This window comes from Typopeltis vanoorti, chromosome 26 (genome assembly GCF_054136105.1).
Source record: "Typopeltis vanoorti isolate ZY-2024b chromosome 26, IOZ_Tvanoo_1.0, whole genome shotgun sequence".
NCBI lineage: Eukaryota > Metazoa > Arthropoda > Arachnida > Uropygi > Thelyphonidae > Typopeltis > Typopeltis vanoorti.
In genome coordinates, this window is record NC_143574.1 from 5,927,350 (window position 1) to 5,948,549 (window position 21,200).

At 35.9% G+C, this 21,200-nt stretch overlaps 1 protein-coding gene across 4 annotated transcripts in view; it reads left to right on the forward strand.

Annotated features, from left to right (window-relative positions):
* LOC150092284 (tyrosine-protein phosphatase Lar-like) overlaps positions 1 to 21,200 on the forward strand; it is a 1,042,795-nt gene that overhangs the window by 976,880 nt on the left and 44,715 nt on the right. For all 4 annotated transcript variants that reach the window (XM_090415047.1, XM_090415048.1, XM_090415049.1 and 1 more), the window contains exon 33: positions 17,395 to 17,520. In XM_090415047.1, the coding sequence (XP_090271173.1) occupies positions 17,395 to 17,520 (126 nt within the window). The remainder of the gene's footprint in view (positions 1 to 17,394; positions 17,521 to 21,200) is intronic.

Here is a 21,200-nt window from a genome sequence, read left to right on the forward strand (position 1 = left end):
TGCAAAGCACATCTCCTTGCGGATATGTGTAATGCTATGCATTAAGGCAAGGGCCATTACCCATACCGGTTTCGACCTTTATTGAGGTCTCGTCAGTGGGAGCCAGGCCCAGTAGTGGAGACACCAAGGCAGAAGCAATGAGAGGTCATCCTAACCTATAGGAGTTGCCAAAAGGTGTACAACCTTATTATTAAATTACTCCGGATTCAGAAAAAGATGTTGAGAGTTTATTTTTCACTTGGTTAGACTATAATAAGTTTAGTTTAATCCTTTATCCAAGTGTGAGCAAACAAAGTTTGCTCACACTTGGATAAAGTGTGAGCAAACTTTCTCCACCTTTGCAACGAGTCGCCTTGGTGTTGCGCCACCTTAGCTCAGTCCTGAAGATACTTTCAGGTGCAAACTTTGTTTGCTCACACTTGGATAAAGGATTAAACTAAACTTATTATAGTCTAACCAAGTGAAAAATAAACTCTCAACATCTTTCTCTGAATCCGGAGTAATTTAATAATAAGGTTGTACACCTTTTGGCAACTCCTATAGGTTGGGATGATCTCTCATTGCTTCTGCCTTGGTGTCTCCACTACTGGGCCTGGCTCCCACTGAAGAGACCTCAGTAAAGGTCGAAACTGGTATGGGTAGTGGCCCTTGCCTTAATGCATAGCATTACACATATCCACAAGGAGATGTGCTTTGCATTATGGGAGATCTGAGATAGGAGTGATTAGATCTTTCTCTACCTTTGCAACGAATCTGCCTTGGTGTTGCACCACCTTAGCTCAGTCCTGAAGATACTTTCAGGTGCAAACTTTGTTTGCTCACACTTGGATAAAGGATTAAACTAAACTTATTATTGAAAACCTTATATTTTGCCCATATTGACAGCCTATTTAAATCATCCTGCAAGCTCTCCACATTGCCTTGATTAACTATTACTCTACCCAATTTTTCATCATCAGAAAACAATTGATTATTTCCTTTCAGATTACTTCCTGTATCTTTGATATGCAAATTAAATAGTAGTGGTTCTACCACAACCTTGTAGCACACCACTAGTCACATACTTTCTCCTGGATTCTGCTCTGCCATATACCACTTTTTTGATATCTGTCCATCAGCCACTCTCTTATCCACATAACTAATGCATATCCTTATCTGTTTGTTCTAATTGACATAACAGAGTTTCCTGTAGTATTCTATCAAATGCTTTTGCAAAATCCAGCAGAATCATTGTACAGCCATTTCCTTTATCCAACTCGGCTGTCACTCTGTTATAAAAAGTTGGTAAATTACTAAGGTAGGACTGACCCTTCACAAAGCCATGTTTTCCCTCATAGAGTACTATATTCTTATCCGCCCATTCTTCAATGCTCTTTTTGCCCAATTTTTCCAGTACTTTTACCACCATGCCTGAGATACTGATTGATCTATAATTTGCTACTAGAGTCTTAGAACCTCCCTTATGCAAAATAATTATTTTGCCTGCTTTCCACTCCTTTGAAACTCTACCAGAGCTGAGACTAAAATTAAAGGGCTTAGTCAGAGAATTGCTATTTCCCTTGCATATTCTCATAAAACCCGACCTGATATCCCATAGCCATATTACATTGATTTTCTACAATATCCTAAGAATCTCCAATTCATCCACCTCTGTTCCACATCAGTCTCTGTCACATATGTCACAGCAGTAACCTCACTTGAATGATTATATCCTTCTAGAGTGATTCAGTAACTGTACTATTTTATCTGCTTCTGTCACCTCTTCATTATCAGCACTTATGAAGGTTATTCTTCCATAGTCATTCTTCCTCTTACTTGCCATATAATGAAATTACTTTGAAAGACTATTGAATGAAACAAGAAGTGATGGAACAGTAATAGAAAATATTCAAGGCAATACAGATCAGTACTTGAAGTGGGAAAAGGTATCAAATGATTTATGATTGCATAAATATGATCTTATCAATGATTTTTTTCATGGAAAAGGCAGCCTCTCCCCCTTATCTACTTTTTTTTTCGTATTTTTTCTTATTAACTATTCATTTTTATAGAATCACTGGTTAATACAGAAGGTTATTCCATAACATAACTGATTAAGGAATAAAGAAAGTGAACTATTTTGCACTTTACCTGAAATGGAGTACTATAGAAGACCACATAGATTATCTACAAAATGGCAAATGCTTTTGCAGTAACATATGCATACAAACATACATACCTACTCAGTGTATCCACTTATTCCTGTTAATCAAAATACAAATGTGCACACTAATAACTTTGCAGAGTCAAGTTTATCATAATTGCTTTGTGAATCATTGCTCTCTTTTGTGCTATTTGTACCTGGTTATTCTTCATTTTCTAAATACAATTTCATTCTTAGAAAAAGTAATTTGAAAGAGTGACTTTAAAAATATGAATAAAACTTAATTTTATTTTTAAATGTCATACAGTTCCATCATAGACTTAGAAACCAGCAGTGTAATTGATGAAAGAATCTGAAGGAAGAGGGATCATTAGTGAAGAGTCAAGTTTATCATAATTGCTTTGTGAATCATTGCTCTCTTTTGTGCTATTTGTACCTGGTTATTCTTCATTTTCTAAATACAATTTCATTCTTAGAAAAAGTAATTTGAAAGAGTGACTTTAAAAATATGAATAAAACTTAATTTTATTTTTAAATGTCATACAGTTCCACCATAGACTTAGAAACCAGCAGTGTAATTGATGAAAGAATCTGAAGGAAGAGGGATCATTAGTGAAGAAGTATGCAATGGCAGATTGCATACTTCAAGCATTTCCATAAAGCAATTTGGGATCAAATGGATGACAACAAAAATAAAAGGGTAATTGCATAAGAAATAGATTATGGAATATAAAGAGAGAGGTGGGAAAACAGTTGCATAGGAATATAGGGCTCAGGCTAGGAAAGTGACTAGTAGTGTCTTCTTTTCAGCCATTTTCCGTCCACTGCTGGACGAAGGCCTCCTCCAGTTCTTTCCACCTTTCTCTGTTCTTGGCAATGGTTGACCAATTTTCCCCAACAAAATTTGGAATTCAGTTCATTAGTATGGTGGTCCAGAATTGGACTAGTATTGTAAGGAGCAGGCTATACTCCTAAAAAGGTAATGAGTGATGAAGTTTGAGAAGTGAAGGAAGTATTCTGAGTATTGAGAATGCTAAATGTTAATAAGGCAGGGAGCCTAGGTGGAATTTCACCACATGCTTTATGGGAATGTTCCATGAACTGACTGTGCCATTAATTTGGCTGTTTAATGAAAGTTTTGCAATGGGACAGGTTCCTGGAGAGTGGAAGAAGGGTAAGATAGTACTTGCATAAGGGTGGCAGTAGAATGGAGGTATCAGACTATAGGTCTGTTTGTATTTCTTCTGTTGTTATTAAGATTTTGGAGAAATTTCTAACAGCTCATATCCAGAATTGGGTAGATGAGGGCAATATTATTTATGCAGTCCATCATGAATTTGTTAAAGGGCATGCTTGTTTTAATAATTTGGTAACCTTTTACAATAGAGTAAGAAGAGCAGTGGATGAGGGTAAGGTATACACTATCATTTTTTATTTGAGTTTTCAGAGACATTTGACAGGGTACCACATGACAAGTTACATACTGGAGGAAGCAAGGGGGTGATTGTGGGTAGAGATTTGAAGTTCCGGGAACATATTGCAAAGGCTGTGAAGACATCTCAGAGAATTGTTGTGTTGAGGAGGACAATTGACCACAAATGATAAAAGTATGGTAGTCCCACTGTATAAATCTTTGATTAGACCACATCTGGAATTCTGTGCTCAGATCTGGTCACCAGGATTTGAAGGGGATGAACTAACCTTGGAGATGGTGCAGAGGCAGATAACAAAAATGATATCAGGACTGTACAATGTCGATTATAAGGATAGACTGAGGGACTGCAGAGTTTAGTGAATAGAAGACAAACTGAGGATATATTCGAGACATTTAAGCTACTGAAGGGTTATTATCATGCTAACACTGAGGAGATTTTTTATATGGTAGAAAATGAAGGAGAGGAGCAAGGACAAGGGGCCTTACCTGGAAGTTGCAAAGCGGAGTGATGAGTAAAAGGGTAAGAAGTAAGTTTTTTGCATGGAGAATGGTAGAAGCATGGAATGCATTGCCTGAGAGGGTGGTGAAGGTGCAGATAGTGAATGAGTTTAAGGAGTGGTATGATAGACTTTGTGTTGTCCTCCTATGATAAGTTTTGTGACTCCATGGAGGCCAGGAAAATTTTATAATTTTAGCTGAGTAACATTTTTAAAATGTGATTTTAATATACCTTAAAGTAGATTGATTGGCATAATGATTTAGGAACCAACTTTTATTAAAAGTTAATATAGTATATAATAAATTAAAGATGTCAAGAAATTATATTCTTATAACCAAAATTATAACAAACTTTCAACATCAATAAGCATATAATGTTATAAGAGCCAATCCCAGTAAGTTAATGTGATATTTTTATTTCATAATGAACCTTAATATGTTGACAAAAAAATAGTTCAAAATTGTATGCTATTATTATTTTTATTACAACAACCTCCTTGAAATCAACAGATTCATCATGGCAGGTGTCACTCAGCAGGCAAATATCTGTTGCATTTAACCTTAAACACATTCATGCTCCAGCCTTCATGACACATTTTCAAAAGCAAAGTTTCTTGATAATTCTAGATATAATATAGTTACAAGTAAAATATCAGTCATACAAGTGTTAAAACTTTGTAAAAGTCATGTTACATGCATGCTTGCATGTGTGTGCACGTGTTTCAGTGTAAAAGGAGAGCTCAATCAGTTCTACCATTAGAATCCAGTGGATAAGTACAAAATAATTATGCATTAAAAATAAAATTAAAACTGTACAAGGGTGTTTAACAAGACAACCTCCCAGAACTGGAAAATTTCAGACAGTCATTTCAATTTAGGTTCAGTTTGTGAAACTTTCTTTATACACAGTCTTTCTGATAGATAAATGGCTTTTATGGACTGCAGTTTTGTTTCAGTAAACCTTATGACTGAAAGAAATTGTGCCAGTCAAATCCAGATTTGTGTAACTCTTGGTATCTTACATAATCTCATTATTTCTCTAAGCACACTATTGCAGAACTCCCTGTTTGACCATAATATGATAGACCATATATCATAGAAAAACACTTAATAAACTCCTCATCTGAAAGTGGATCAAATTAATATATACATGGAAAGAAAGCCGTCTTGTAAATCAGTTATAAAGCTCTACATTTTCAGAAAGTAGGAGCTTGGCTGGTGTTTCTGTAAATCTTCAATGCATGTAATAGATATTCTACAGATATTTTATCAGTCAGAGTGTAGTTAATTATTGGAGTTGAGAATTATAACTGTCAGAGAGAAAACTGGCTTCAATGATTTGAAGTTCATGTTCAAAAAGGGCATCGTTGGAGCAGAAGGTGAGAGCCCAGTAGACCAGCATTTTGAGAAACTAATTTTGATAAGGATTATGAGATTATGATAAGACATAGCACAGTATAATCTTCCTTCACTTGTTTTGTTTCTATAGATCAAAAACTAAATGCTACCATCAGATTGTTTTGGAATGAGAAATATGAAGAGAAGATAATTATTAGTCTCTATCTGAAAGGTAAACTGAAGGAGAAGAAAGAAGGAATGGTGAAGTTTCTAACTCCAAAAATAACATTGGTGGAACAATATGATAGAATAAGGAGAAAAGGCAATTAATGTATTCTTCTCAAATTGTTGAGTATAGTAGTTGGCAGGACAGGAGGACTAGTCGCTGTTCCTTCAATTTGTTTGTAAAACTGTTTCTGGCAGAATTCTGCATTGATCACAAAATCAAACATTAAAATTCCAATTCCTTTTTTTTTTTAATTATTAAAACAAATAATAGGAGTATATTGTTCAAAATCCTTAGAATTTTTGTAAGTTAGTAACTCTGTCATGCTGGTGTAATTACCAAAAAATCAGTCCAAATGATACCATCAGATTTGGTGATAAACCAAAAGGATCAATAATTTGATCTGACTATCTATAGAACAGAATGTTTACTTTGTGCACCTTAGAGACTATACAACATTAGAATGCCTATATACAAGTGGCTTATATAAAAGTTGTGAAGATACTTATACATACATGTGCAAACTTTTGTCTGTTCATGCTTAAGAACAAACCAAAAATATAACTGTTTGTTAAGTATAATTTAATTTAATCAATTCTTTGTTTCATACATGCCTTTTAAGTCATGTCATGGATATAATTTACTGAGAGGCATATGTATAGAATGATCATCAAAAATTTATTCAGAACCATATTTAAAGGTCTCACTTTACTTCTGATTATAACCTTGCTCTCTGGCAAACTCTCAATTTTAAAAAGGAATAAAACTGAGAGTTTGCCAGAGGTTGAGGTTATAGTCAGATGTGTTATGAGGTAGCAGCAAAAAAGATAAATTTTTTATTATTTATTAGAGTTTTTACTTTAAATTATAGAGAAACTAAGATAGATAGAATGTGTAGTCTGTTGGTAGTTTGCAGTTGGGGAATTTTTACTTAAATGTAATATTTCAATATAGTGTGTAGTATTCTGTGCAGTGTTTAAATAATGGCAGCAGCCACAACTCAGTTTGCTCATGGTTTATCACCAAGTCTTCCCCCATTTAAGGACTACATTTTGTACAGCATACTATGAGATTTTGTGGTATTTGGTGCTTGCAGAGACAAGGTTGGACCCTCTGCAACTTTTGTCTCTTGGAAACATTACAGAGAAGAAGAGAAAGAGACTGTGGAATGTAAGACAGATACTATGAAAATAACATATGACAAAGATACCTTAAACCCTCCAGGGAGGGTATCTCCTGATCCTTCAGGTCTGAAAACCAAGATTCTTCCCTTAAGGCTTGCAACTTGGAATGTAAGGTCCTTATATGAAGCTTGGAAGTTAGATAACCTTATACAAGAACTTGAAGCAATGAAAATTGACATTACTGGTATCAGTGAAGTCAAATGGACTAATAGTGGAATAATAAACAGAAAGAGCCATTCAATTATATACTCATGTGGAGACAGTCATAAGAATGGAGTAGCATTTATACTAAAAAATAAGATTGCACAATCCTTACTTGGATTTTGGTCCATAAGTGACAGGATAATTGCATTAAAAATTGCAGCTCAACCTTTTAATATTTTTATTGTCCAAATATATGCACCTACTTCTGATTACCCAGATGAAGATGTAGAACGTTTCTATGAAGGTATTCAAAATGCACTTAACAACACTAAATCAGATGACATAATTATCATTATGGGAGATCTAAATGCTAAAGTAGGCTCAGAAAAGATCTCTTCCTGCATGGGAAACCAGGGCCCGGGATATAGAAATCCAAGAGAAGAAAGATTAATACAGTTCTGTGAAGAAAACAATCTGGTAATAATAAATACTTTATTTAGCCAACCTCCTAGACTTTACACATGGAAAAGTCCCAGAGACAGCTGTAGGAACCAGATTGACTATATGATGATTAAAAAAGATTCTGGAATAACATCTTACAAGCCAAAACATACCTGGGGGCTGATATTGGATCAGACCACAACCCTGTGGTCACTAAAGCAGCAATAAAATTAAACCTATAAACATAGAAAAATATGATCTTGGCTCTTGAAATCAAGAAATACAAGATAAATTTTTAAAGGAACTGGCACAATCCACTGCTGTTAACATTCCTGATTCCACCAAGTATCCTTATCCTAAAGATGAGATTGAGGATAGATGGCAGAAATTTAAAGAGGGCATAAAAAAGGCAGTAAAACAAACAATTCCCAAATTTGAGAAGAAGAAGAAGATGAGTAAACCCTGGATGAATGACAAGATGCTGAAAATGATGGAGGAAAGAAAGAAACACAAAAATCGTCCTGAATACAAGAACTTAAACAAGGAGAGAATGTAGGATTGCAAAAGAACTGTGGCTCAACAATAAATTCAAAGAAATTGAACTTTTGGGCAAAAAGCACAAGCCAGAGAACAAGCCAAAAACCAAAACCATGCTGGTAACAAGAGAAAAAGGGAAAATACCCGATATAAATATTAAGATCAGAGGAAATACTTTAGATCAAGTAGAGAGTTATATATATTTGGGTCAACTAATTACAGAGAATGGAAAGTGTGATAAGAAAATATTAAGAAGAATAGAAATTGCTAGATCAACATTAGCATAAAAAACAAATGCTATGTATGGTTAACACTGCTATATGGAGCAGAAACCTGGACAATATCAAAATATTGTGAAAATAAACTAAAAACCTTTGAGATATGGATCCTCAGAAGAATTCTTAGAGTCACAATGACTGCCAAAAAAACTAATTTAGAAATATTACAGATGATTGGAGAAGATAGGACTCTGTTGAAAACCATTAAGAAAAGGAAAACCACCTACCTTGGTCACATACTAAAACATGAATCCCTACAAAAAACACTTTTAGAAGGAAAAAAGAAGAGAACAGATTGGATGGGAAATATTAAGGACTGGACTTTTTTGTCCTATGAAGAATGTAGAGAAGCACAAAACCATACATGGCAGAAGCTAATGGTAGTCAACCTCCTGGAAGGAGATGACATCTGACAAGACAAGGTGCTTGCAGCATATGTGCATCCCGGCAGTGAGAAATGTGGCAGGTGAGAGATCAGGGAGTGCATGTCTGCAGAAAATGTAGAAATGGGAAGAACTTTGTGATTTAGAAATTAGCATAATTGACCTTGTCAGCATTACATCAGAGTTGTTAGATTGAGAGAGATGAGTAGCATGACCAAGGGTGAGGAAAACAAGTGGAATGTGGATGAAAATATAAAAGTAGGGAGTGTAGTAAGTTTGAAACATTGTGAAGTTTTCAAAGATGGTGTTGATTGGGAGGATGAATATCGAGCAAGAGTGGATAACTTGCAGAGAAAGAGATTGATGCACTGAAAGAAAAGTGGAATGTATCAGGAACGAGTTGAAAAGCATGAAAGAGGATATTAGGCAGCTGTAAACAACAAACACAAAGTGAATCAGAGTAGGAGTGAGTTATGGGAATGAAGGGGAGAGAATAGGAGAACCAGTGAAAGAGAGGGAATGAGAAAAAGGTAAGATGGCACAGGAACCAAGGATGGAGAGATAACAGGACAGCAGGTAAGTGGGGGAACAAAGAAAGAAAGCGATAGAAGAGTGAGAGACACTGGTGAGCCAGGAAGAAATCGAGTGGTCAGAGGTATGATGTTTGCAGACTCGATGATCCATGCTGTATAAGATAGAATGCCAGAGGAGTGTTTGCTTGGAGGAACGATAGACAGTGTGACTATGGCAATGAAGTGAGGTGAAAGGGTGAATAAGATGATTGTGATGGTGGGTATGAATAACTTGAGAGGCAGTGTGAATCGGGGGCAAGAGATCTGACGTTTATGATTGAGGTTGTATGGAAGTAGACTGGGAGAATGAAGATAGTGAGTGGGTTGCCCATGTATAATAATGCAGAGCTGTGGAAAAGAAGCATCAATAATGAACAGTATAATATCTAGAATGTGTTGAAAGTGAGACTTGGATTATGAATACATTTCAGTACAGAAAAAAACCATATATGAACAGTTGCATTTGAATGAGGAAGGACTGTAGGAATCTGAAGAAATATTGTTCTCTGAAAAAGTCAGTGTATCAATGCAGGGAAACTAGAATTATCAGGGTGGGTGATAGCAGGGGTAGTCTCTTTTGGAAAATATCGTGTAACATTGAATCCAGTGGAGTCTGGAGGGGGATAATGATAGGTATAGAAACAGTGACAATGCCTTGATTTTTTATACTAATGTCAGGAGTGTTCAAAATAAAGAACATGAATTGGTGGAGCTGGTAGCATCAGCCTGTCCAAAGATTACTGGAATCTCTGAGACACAGTTGATGATCTGACAGGAAAAAGTACTAAAAATGCTATACCCTGCTACTTCTATTCCTGAAGTAGCAGGGTATAGCATTTTTAGACGGGATAGGAAGGGCAAATGCAGTAGTGGAATAACTGCTTATGATGAGTGCTGAGTTATGTCCTCTCACAGTGGAGGATTTGGAGGGCAATGGCACTAATGGTTTTGAAAACACATGTTGTGAGGTAGAGGTTGGCAGGACAGAATATTTAGTGGGGTGTTGCTATAAGCTAGGGAGCAGAGAGGATGAAGAATAGGAGATGTTTAAGCAGTTGAGATTGGCAAGGGCAATAGGTGCAATTGTTATGAGAGCTCTTAACTATAGCAATATAAATTAGGAAGAGGAAACTGCATGTAGTAGTAAGGGAATGGAATTTCTGGAATTCTTGATAGACAAATACTTTAGGCAACGTGTAGTAGAAGAAATACAAGGCCCAAGAGTTTGGATTTGGTCACAGCATCAGAATATTAAAGAGAAAGGAATTTATGTGGAATTACAAAGCAGGTGGTTATAATAGTCTTAGATATCAGCTTGGGGCATTTCCATAGATGAAGGAATTGGAAGAACAAAATATCATCAGTGCTTGGGAACTTGTTAAGGAATGTTTATTTGCAGCAGAAGCAAGTTGTATACCATGATTAAAGATTAGTACACAATTTGGTGTAAAATGGATGACAAACAATATCCAATGGGAACTGCAGGTAAAAAGGATAGGGGAGAAAATGCATGAAGAATATAAGACTCAGACTAGGAGAGTGACTAGTATGGTAAGGAAGACAAAACTGGAATATAAAAAAGAGATTGACCCTGGAGATCAAAAAAAAAAAATCCTAAGGAATTCTTTTGTCATACAGACATTAGGAGGAGGAATGATTGTGGAAGAATGACATGGTTGGATAAGAAAGGGAACAGAGTGACTGATGCAAAGGGCATAGCGGAATTGTTCATTGAACACTTCATTGGGGTATTTCCTCCTGGAGAAGTAGGTTTAATACTAGAAGGATAGGGCAGGTTCAAGGTTTAGAAGTGCAAGAAGAGAGTGTGTTTGAAATATTGAATAATCTGGATGTCAATAAAGCAATAGGTCCTGATGGGATTTTGCCATGTTTCGTGAGAGAATGTCCTAAAAAACTGACAGCTCTGTTGACCTGGATTTTCAATGAAAGTTTGTCATGGGAAAGGTGCCGAAGGAGGGTAAGAGAGTGCCATAGCATAAGGGTAGTAGAAGACTGGACGTATCAAACTATAAACCATTTTGTATTTCATCAGTAGTAGTTAAGATTTTGGAGACATTAGTAAAGGATCATTTACAGTGTTGAGTAGATGAGGATAATGTTATCTGTGAGAGTCAGCATGGATTTGTTAAGAGCACTCTTGTTTTAGTAATATGATTGCCTTTTATAATAAAGTGACAAGCAGTTGTTGAGGAAAAGGCACATTCTGCAATTTGACAGGGTACCACATGATAAGCTGATATTTAAGTTGCAACACATTGGTTTAGATGTTAGGTTAGTGAACTGGATTTGGGATTGGCTAGGTCTGATAGATATCAGAGAGTTGTGTATGAGGAAGTGGTATCAAAGAAGCAGACGGTTACAAGTGAGGTCCCTCAGGGCTCAGTACTGGAACGTGTATTGTGTAGCCTTTATATCAATGACATTGTCATAGATTGCAGTTTGGGATACATCGATGGTAGGCTGTATACTCTGTTTGGAGGAAGTGGAAGAGACAAGGGATCTGGGGGGTGATGATTGATAGAAATCATTATGTAGAAATAGGTAATAATTTCTAAAGACTCCTGATATCAAATGCATTCAACCATAAGCTGTCCTGTCCCTCTTATACAAATCGGTTCTTCACTCCACACATCCAAAATCTTGCATCCATTCCTTCTACAGCCTATACATCAATCTTTGCAATCATAGCCCTTCTTCTTAATTCATTTCTATCATATCTAGGTAATATACTTACAATTTTCACTTTATCACTCTTAACTCTCACATCGTCCCAATTCTTTCATATCCTCATCCTCTCTCATACTAAACTTGTTGCTAGTTAATTGCTTTGCTTTTCTGTTTTTCAACTGCTTGTGCTTATATTTTTAATTTTCATTGTGAGAAACTTGAAGTCATAACCCTGTCATCAATTTGCATGTTTTTAATATCTCAACAATAATACATTTTGAAATACCAAATATTATAAATACATAAACAATAAATACTTCTTTTTACAACTGACACTTTGCTTACATGATTTTCATTATGCAATGACTTACCTAATTCCATGCTTTGTTGTTTCTCATTTTGATACTTAATTTACTTCTCCTCCCTATGTTCCTTTAAACACTGCCAACTTTCTGCAATTCCCACATGATCTGTCTAATAATCTGTTTTAATTTTGCAGTGTTGGAGGTTAAATCATTTTCGAGATCTTCAAGTTTATCTTTATCAGGGCAAGCTTTCTTGTTCTCAGCTTCACTGTTTTTCTTAGTATTTCATAATGAAAGTTTATTTTTCACTTGGTTAGACTATAATAAATTTAGTTTAATCCTTTATCCAAGTGTGAGCAAACAAAGTTTGCACCTTAAAATATCTTCAGGTAAGGTAGTACAACACCAGGCAACTTGGAGCAAAGGTGGACCAATCTAACATCATTCCTATCTCAGTATCTCCCATAATGCAAAACACATCTCCTTGTGGATATGTATAATGTTATGCATTAAGGAAAGGGCCACTACCCAGACCAGTTTCGATCTTTATTGAGGTCTCGTCAGTGGGAGCCAGGCCCAGAAGTGGAAATACGAAGACAGAAGCAATGGAGGGGTCATCTTTACCTATAGGAGTTGCCAAAAGGTGTGCCACCTTATTATTAAATTACTCTGGATTTAGAGAAAGATGTTCTTACTCTAAATCCAGAGTAAATCCAGGGTACATGCAGCAATTGGTGGTTTACCAATTAAAAACTATTTTTGATGGTTACATAAGATAAGATTCTCCCAAACTTTTGGGAGAGAGAGAGAGAGAGAGAGACAATCGTTCTGATTCAGATTTGGCCAATGTAAAAGGACTGCGCAACTTTTTTTTTGAAAAGGCATTCATATTTAAACCTGCTTCTGTGGAGAAGACGAGCTTCATCCCACTGGATATTGTGTTTAGTGTTAATACTATGTTGTGCCAGATCAGACTTTTGCTTTCATATATTCAATATAATATTGATGTTCATTAATTCTTCTTTCCACAGAACAGCCTATCTGCCCAAAGTATGTTAGATTACATTCACAAGGTATCTGGTAAACACCAGCTATTGATAGAGGTGACAGTTTGTCTTTTGTAGATGGCAACAGATGAGAAATTTTGTTGATAGGAAAATATGTGGGAATGAGATAATACATATTCAAAATTTTACCAATCAGTTCAGAGATGCCAAAAACATAAGGGATTGGAAGGAACCCTGCAGTCTGTCGAAGAATCCTGAGGTGTTGAAACATAGGAGTCAATTATATGCTGGATTTGATTAGGGTTGTAACCATTAAATTCCATTAACGTTTTGATAGGGAGAAGTTCTTGTTGTAAGCTTGAGAGAAAGGAGCACACATTATGTGCTCCATTAATTAAAGACTTGATAACACGAGTTTTTTTGAGAGGTGTGATGAGCAGACTTTTGATGAATGTATCTGCCAGTAAAGGTAGGTTTCAATAAACACTGGATAAATTACTGGAGGCTGTACACCTAAGAAGGATGTCCAAGAATGGTAAACTACCAGCCTTTTCTTTTTCCATGGTGAATTGAATGTGTGGGTAAAGGCTTATTGATCTGTTGTAGGAAAGTGATAAGCTCATTTTCAGAATGAGACCAAACAGCAAAGACATCATCAATATGAAACTGGTGAGAGGGTTGGGGATGTATAGATGAGAACAAGGTGTCGTCCAGATTTCAAAAAATAGTTTGCCAAAGGTGGAGACAGAGGACTACCCATGGCAGTGCCTTCAACTTGTCTATAGATCTTGTTTTTCCAGCTGAAATATCCTAATTCTATAACAAATTCAAAAATCTTTGCAATATCAGGAGGGTAATCATCATATAGTAAATTAACAGTGTCAGATAATGGATTGTTGGTAAAGAGGGAAACAATGTCAAAGCTGACTAATAAATCCGACTCTTGTATTTGAATATCCTTGATTTTTTCAAGAAAATGTGTGGAATTCTTGATGAATGATCTGGATTGTCCAGTATGGGTAGTTTAATAAATGTGACATTTGTAGTTCAGCATAAACTTTTCTTAATGAAACATCCACATACTTATTCCTCTTTCCAACCACCTCTCAATACCAAACAAATTCTTCTGCAGGCCATCCCTCTTATGTAAAACAGCTCTTTCCTCAAACTTACTCCGCTCCTTCAAAATCTCGACACAGCCTATGCATAGAATTGTTTGGAATCATAGTCCTTCCTCTTAATTCACTGCAATAATATCTTGGTAACAAACAATTTTCACTTCCTCACTCTTCACTCTCACTCCTTCCAGCAATCCTTTCATATCCTTTCCCATAACATCATGTATCATTAGTTTAATTGTTTGCACCTGCAAGAACTAGGATCTCTTTTACTTTTCTCTCCTGTTTGTCAATTGTATTTGTTATATTTTTAGTTTTTGCCATATCAAATAACATCCTTCTTTTATATTTAACTTTACTTACCTGATTGTCATTACTTAATATCTTACCTGCTTCAATGTATTGTTGTCTCTCGTTTTGTTGTTTAATTCTAAAAACACCTCTTGACTTTTTTTTTTTTTTTTTGTAATTCTTGTGTCATCTGCCTAATAATATGTTTTGATCTTGAGATTTCAGAAATTAATTCATCTTCAATATTCAGATATTTCTCATTAGTGAGGATAAGCCTTCTTGTTCTCAACTTCACTATACCTGTTAACATTCCGTTTTATTGTTGCTCCATTCTTATGTGTTTTTAGCACCATTTTACTGCCCTACCTATATTTCAATATTAAAAAAAAAAAATTGTTATGAAAGTACTATAATATAGCCTTAAACCCAAATCCCATTAATACTGCAATGAGCAAAGATATAATCTCAAATCCATATCCAGCTAATAGTATAATGATCAAAAGTACAGAAAACAGACAACTAAAACTGATAAAGTTTGAATTTTGCAGTGTAATGTTTAAAACGTAGCATAATCTGTGTTGGGTTACTGAACTGACCAGTTTTCATTATCTTACAAACTGCACATTTTACTTTAGCAAATTAGTCCTAAAGTAAACTTGAAATATATGTATAGAAGATATCTGAATCTCAAATAACTTACCTTTATCTCCAACATGTATATATACAGTATATGCATATATTTGCAGTGTGTGTGTGAGTAGCCATAATCTGTGATGCCTACAAAGAATGCATCTTCCAACTACTGTAGTTCATTTTCCAGTTTGTCTCTCATAAATTAATGTTGAAATGAACAAATGTACAGAAAGTAATCATAGGAAAGGGGGGGGGAATATTTTCATTCAAGATAGATTTTTCCATGACTAATATCTTTGTGATTTATTAATAGTGTAAACAAGTTGACATTTGTAGTGTTTTATTCATTTTGTGTAGCTATAAAATGGAGACATCTCCAAGAAAGACTTCAAAAATATGTACTCTTTCTCAGCACACATCCATGACTCAAAGAAAAATTGCCAATCAGTGTGGTGTTGGTTTGGGTACTGTTCATGCGATTTTAAAGAGATTTAGGGAGACAGGTACCTTTTTCCTGACAGAAAAAGAAAATGTGGCCAAAAAAAGAAAACTACACTTACTCCAGGTCGTTTACTAGTTGGGAAAAGCGAAATGAATCCAAGATTGCATGCTGTAGACTTAAATAGAGACTTGGCAGCTAGTGGAATTAATGTTTCTGACATGACAGTCTGTAGAACATTGTTGGAAGCAGGCAGGACTGCTCACATACCAAAAAAAGAAACAATTGTTGATGAAGGCTATGCAGACAACAGTGTACAAAGATCAGACTGCTGAGAAGTGGAAGAAAGTCATATTCTCAGATGAGAGCCATTTCTTTGTCCAAGGAGAGCAAGCTGAGAAACTTCTCCCACCCACCTTCAGCAAGCTCCTAAACACCCAGCCAAAAAGATGTTCTGGGATTGTTTTACACATAGCAGTCCAGGGTCACTTGTGCTTGTTGACAGTATGATGTAAAGTGACCAATACATAAAAATATTGGAGAAAAGAGTGATCCCACAGATCCAGAAAGACAAAGAATTCATCTTCTAAAAGGATCTCGCTCTTTACCACACTTCAAAAAATGAAAATCACAGCATCCAGTTGCTTCAGTGGTCAGGTAACTCTCCTGACATTAACTCAATAGAAAATTTTGGGCGATATTGAAAAAGCGACTTGTAAAATTAAATTGTGATACAAGGTATAACTTAATACAATCTATTATAATGGATATGATTTTGAGGTGCAGAAATAAGAAAAATATGTTCTATGTTGTAGAATTCATGAACTTATTAGGAACAGTGGAGCACATATAAATTAATGTGCTCCACTGTTCCTAAGTCTGTTGGATGCAGAGTGTACAGTAGCGAACAAATTAATCCGAACACTCGCATTTAAAAGAAAAATATTCATTTCACAAGAAAATAAGTAAAAAAACTACAATCTTACCTATTTTCTTGTGAAATGAATATTTTTCTTTTAAATGCGAGTGTTCGGATTAATTTGTTCGCTACTGTACACTCTGCATCCAACAGACTGTGGGTGTTGTGAATGCTGTCTATAGGAGGTAGATGAATTTCATCTCTCATCACCCAGCATATATTATTATTATTATTACGTGACACCTCCAAGGAGTCCAAAGACTCATCGAGAGAGGATACCTACTTCTACAACTCTCCATCTATACCAATGTCATCTACTATCCCCTGCCACCACTAGTATTTTTTGTGTGTAAATTGTGTGTATTCTCAAGGCCAATTTGTCTGTATATGGGATGAAAAACCCAAGTTTATGGGAGAAAAAATCCTGCTACCTCTGCATGAGATCAGCTATGAGACCACAATTTTATTTATAGGTAACTGGAACAGTACCATGTTTGGTCTCTAGAGCCAAGTTTCTGGATTATATAATGCTTATCTTGTTCATAGTACTAATACCAATGTACTGAAGTGTAGAGCTGTCAAGGTTGGAATTATTTTAAAATCTCAATACAGTAGGTAACAAAGTTCACAACAAAAGATATTAAGTAAAAACACTATTCTGTAATTATATGTACTGTCTATTATTACATCATATGTATAGTATAGTTATATATATTAATTAAAAAATATTGATAATCACACCAGAATGTGATTTCTCATCTCACCATTTAATTAGCCACCTGTCAATTTTCAATATATTTGTTGTATGTTATCAGGAAAAGTGTCATCAGTACTGGCCAAGTGAACGGTCTCAGCGCTACCTCTATTTTGTGGTAGACCCTATTACAGAATATAATATGCCACAGTATATTCTGAGGGAATTCAAAGTTACAGATGCTCGGGTAAGAAACAGTTTTTAAATATGTGTTTTCCAATACTTTTATCTGGCTAACTATTATTAATTCAACTACAGCATCAGTAACATTATTAGTGTACATATTCTCACATTCTTACATCTCACATGATAAAAGAAATTAACAAAAATCAGACCACACAAATAACCCTATTTGATGAACCTATAATAGATATAAAGATAGGGATCTGCCAAGGCAATGTGATCTCCCCAAATCTATTTAACAGCACTTTAGAATATATTCTGAAAAAATAGACCTAAACAGAGGAATAAGCATATATGGTGAAAAACTACAAATTCTTATGTTTGCCGATGATCTAGTACTGATATCTCACAACCCAAATGATCCAGAAGAAATGGATGAAAAAATATACACAAAACAGTAGTGAGATAGTCTTAGGAATGAATCTAGAAAAAACAAAGTGGATTAAAAACATCTACACAAATGACAGTCACCTATGTATTAATAACATCCTTATAGAACAAATTGACTCTTACAATTACTATAGACAAACAATAAAAATGAATAACGATTTATCTGAAGAACAAATAAAAAGAAAGAAAGCTGCATGGCTATTATTCAACAGAATAAAAGATGCACTTACTGATCCAAATCTTGACATCTCTGCAAAGGCAAAACTATTTAATAGTGACATTCTTCCATCACTCACATATGGATCAGAAACATGGAACACACCAAGAAAAGAAGACACTCTCAGGATAACTCAGCATGCAATAGAATGTAGGATTTGTAACATAAGCAAAACAGAACATGTTAGAAATATGGAACTAAGAGAGAGATCAGGCATAAAAGATGTGGTAACTGCAGTATACAAAAGCAAGATGAAATGGGTGGGCCACATAGCCAGACTCAGGGATAGCAGATGGACATATAGAATACTCAATTGGTAACCAAGAATAAGGAGGAAACCAGGAAGACCACCTACAAAATGGGAAGACCCATTAGTGAAATCTATGGGCATAACATGGAAAAGAGAGAAGATCAAGATCATTGGAGGCATCTTTGTGACCTGCACTCATGGAGAAATCCTGAATGAAACGCAGGTCCATCAAGGTAATTCTTACATACCTTTGTTTTAAATTTTGTTGCTTTTAACTATTTCAGCTGTGTAGGACTTTTACTCTTGGCATTTGAAGCAATATGTACATTAATTTATTTATTTGATATATACCTATTGATTATACACTGCATACAAATGATAAATTGTTATACGGTATTACATAGCTATAAATATACAGTTATAAGAAGACTTTTTTCTTGCCTAAACTAAATTACGAAATCATTATTATTAGACCTAGTAACCTGCAGAGAAAAAAAAAAAAAAAATGGCGGCAGCATTGTCATTCCGTGATTTTAATTTAGATTTCAGTCGTTTCGTTAAGTGTGAGGTCTGTTATATGTATTCCTTCGATTACATAAATGATTTGTGGATGTTTAGTGCGGATGGAAGAAGGGTGTGTGCAAAGTATGACCTGAACGAGGAACTGATGAATGCGAATATGAAATTGATGACAGAAAGTGCTAGTAGAGATTGTGTCGCGAGTGCACGTTTGAAAGAGAAGGATGGTGAGAAAGAGAGGCGAAAAAATGTTAAAAAATCAGGGAAAAAGAAAAAGAGCGATTTGACAACAGTAATGGATGTTAAAAGGGACGAAAGTGAGGAGGAAAGAAACGAAATTGAGAGAACGAATGAAAGTAGAAATGGCGTGATGCAGAAATCGCAAGTATAAAAAATCGAAAGAATAAATGATAGCGAAAAAAGAATGAATGATGGCGAAAGTTGGACGCATGTTGGAACGAAAGTACTGAACCAAAGAAAGATGAATGATAAAAGTGAGAAGAATGATAGCGAAAGTTGGACGCATGTTAGTCCAAAAGTATGGAAACAAAGAAAGATAAATGAGAGTGAAAGTGAGAAGAATGATAGTGAAAGTTGGACGTATGTTGGACCGAAAGTACGGAAACAAAGAAGGATGAATGAGAGAGAAAGTGAGAAGAGGGGGTCGAGAGTTAGAAAGATTTAATGATAGAGAGAATGTGTCGCGAGGTTTGGAAGGTGAATTGGATTGGATGAAGCAAGAAATGAAATGGATGCGGAATGAAATTAAGAGAATTCAGGTCAAAACTATTAAAATAAATCATGATTGCATGAAAGAGTTAACGAAAGATGAGCGAGTGGCGTTGTATGGCGACTCCATTATTAAAGGTGTGCTAGAGGATAAAATGCACAAGGTATGTTTTCCAGGCAGTAAAATGAGTAGAGTGATTGAGGCATTGAATATGAGGTGGGAGCGAGCAAAAGAGTTAATTGTATTAATTGGTACAAATGATTTGAGAGAGAACGAAGAGCATGTCAAAATGAATGTCAGGAGACTGTTTCGAAAGATAAAAGAGAATAGTGTGACAGGAAGGGTAGTCAGTGTGTTGCCTAGGTATGATTGTAGTGAAATGAGGCGGAGAGCAAGGATTATGAATGATATTCTGGCTGAAATGTGTGAGGAGATGGGAGTACAGTTTGTTAATGTGTGGAATGAGTTTGAGGGACGAAGTGAGCTGTATGGGAGCGATGGACTGCATTTGAGTGGTTATGGTGTGAGTCACTTGGAGAGACTGCTGCTGGAAAGTAGAGAAGTGAATAGAGATAATGAATCAGATCGAGAGGGGAGTGATGTGGAAGAGCAGGAGAGTAAGACAGGAGAGATTGAAGAAGTGGAAATGAATGGGGAAGTGAGGGGTATGAGTATAGAAAATGAGAGAATGGGTGTGCAAGAGGAGCAGGGAAATGGGGAGGCTCAGGGTGGACAGGGGTACACAGCGTGAGAAACGTGGATGCTCCAAGAGGAGGTGAGAGCATGTGTAGGCAGGAAAGTAATGGGATGACCAGGGATCAAGAGGAAACAGATGGAATTGCAAAGGGTTCTAAAATGAAGAAGCAGAAAAGGAAATGGCCCCAGTCCAGCATGGAGAGATCACATCGTGTGAGTGGTATCAGTGGAACTAGCTGTAGATCCAGAAATGAGTTGTTGTGTTTGTATACCAATGCTAGAAGTATAAGAAACAAAGTGGATGAAATGGTTGCACTAATTGCATCTGTGCACCCAGAGATTGTCGGAATAAGTGAGACATGGTTAGATGAGGACGACATCCTGACAGGAATAGAGATGGAAAGGTATGATGTGTTTCGTGAGGATAGAAGGGGTAAAAAGGGAGGGGGAGTGCTATTGATGATAGAGAAAGAGTTATGTCCATACAGGGTAGAGATGCAAGAGGGAAATAGGGCCAGTGGTTTTGAGGCAGTATGGTGTGAGATAGAGGTGAATAGAATCAAATACTTGGTGGGATGTTGTTATAGACCTGGTAATGTGGATGGTGGTGATAGTGAAATGTATAGTCAAATAAGAAAAGGGTGATCATTATGGGTGATTTTAATTATGGCAATATAGACTGGAATGAAGAAATAGCAACCGGAAGTAAAGAAAATGAGTTTCTTGAGTTTTTGAGGGATAACTACCTCAGACAGTATGTAACAGAGGGCACACGAGGATTAAGGGTCTTGGATTTGGTCATCTCATCGGAGGATGTAATTATCAATGAGGTGTCAAATCATCCACCAATTGGTGAAAGTGACCATGAGGTGATTGCCAGCA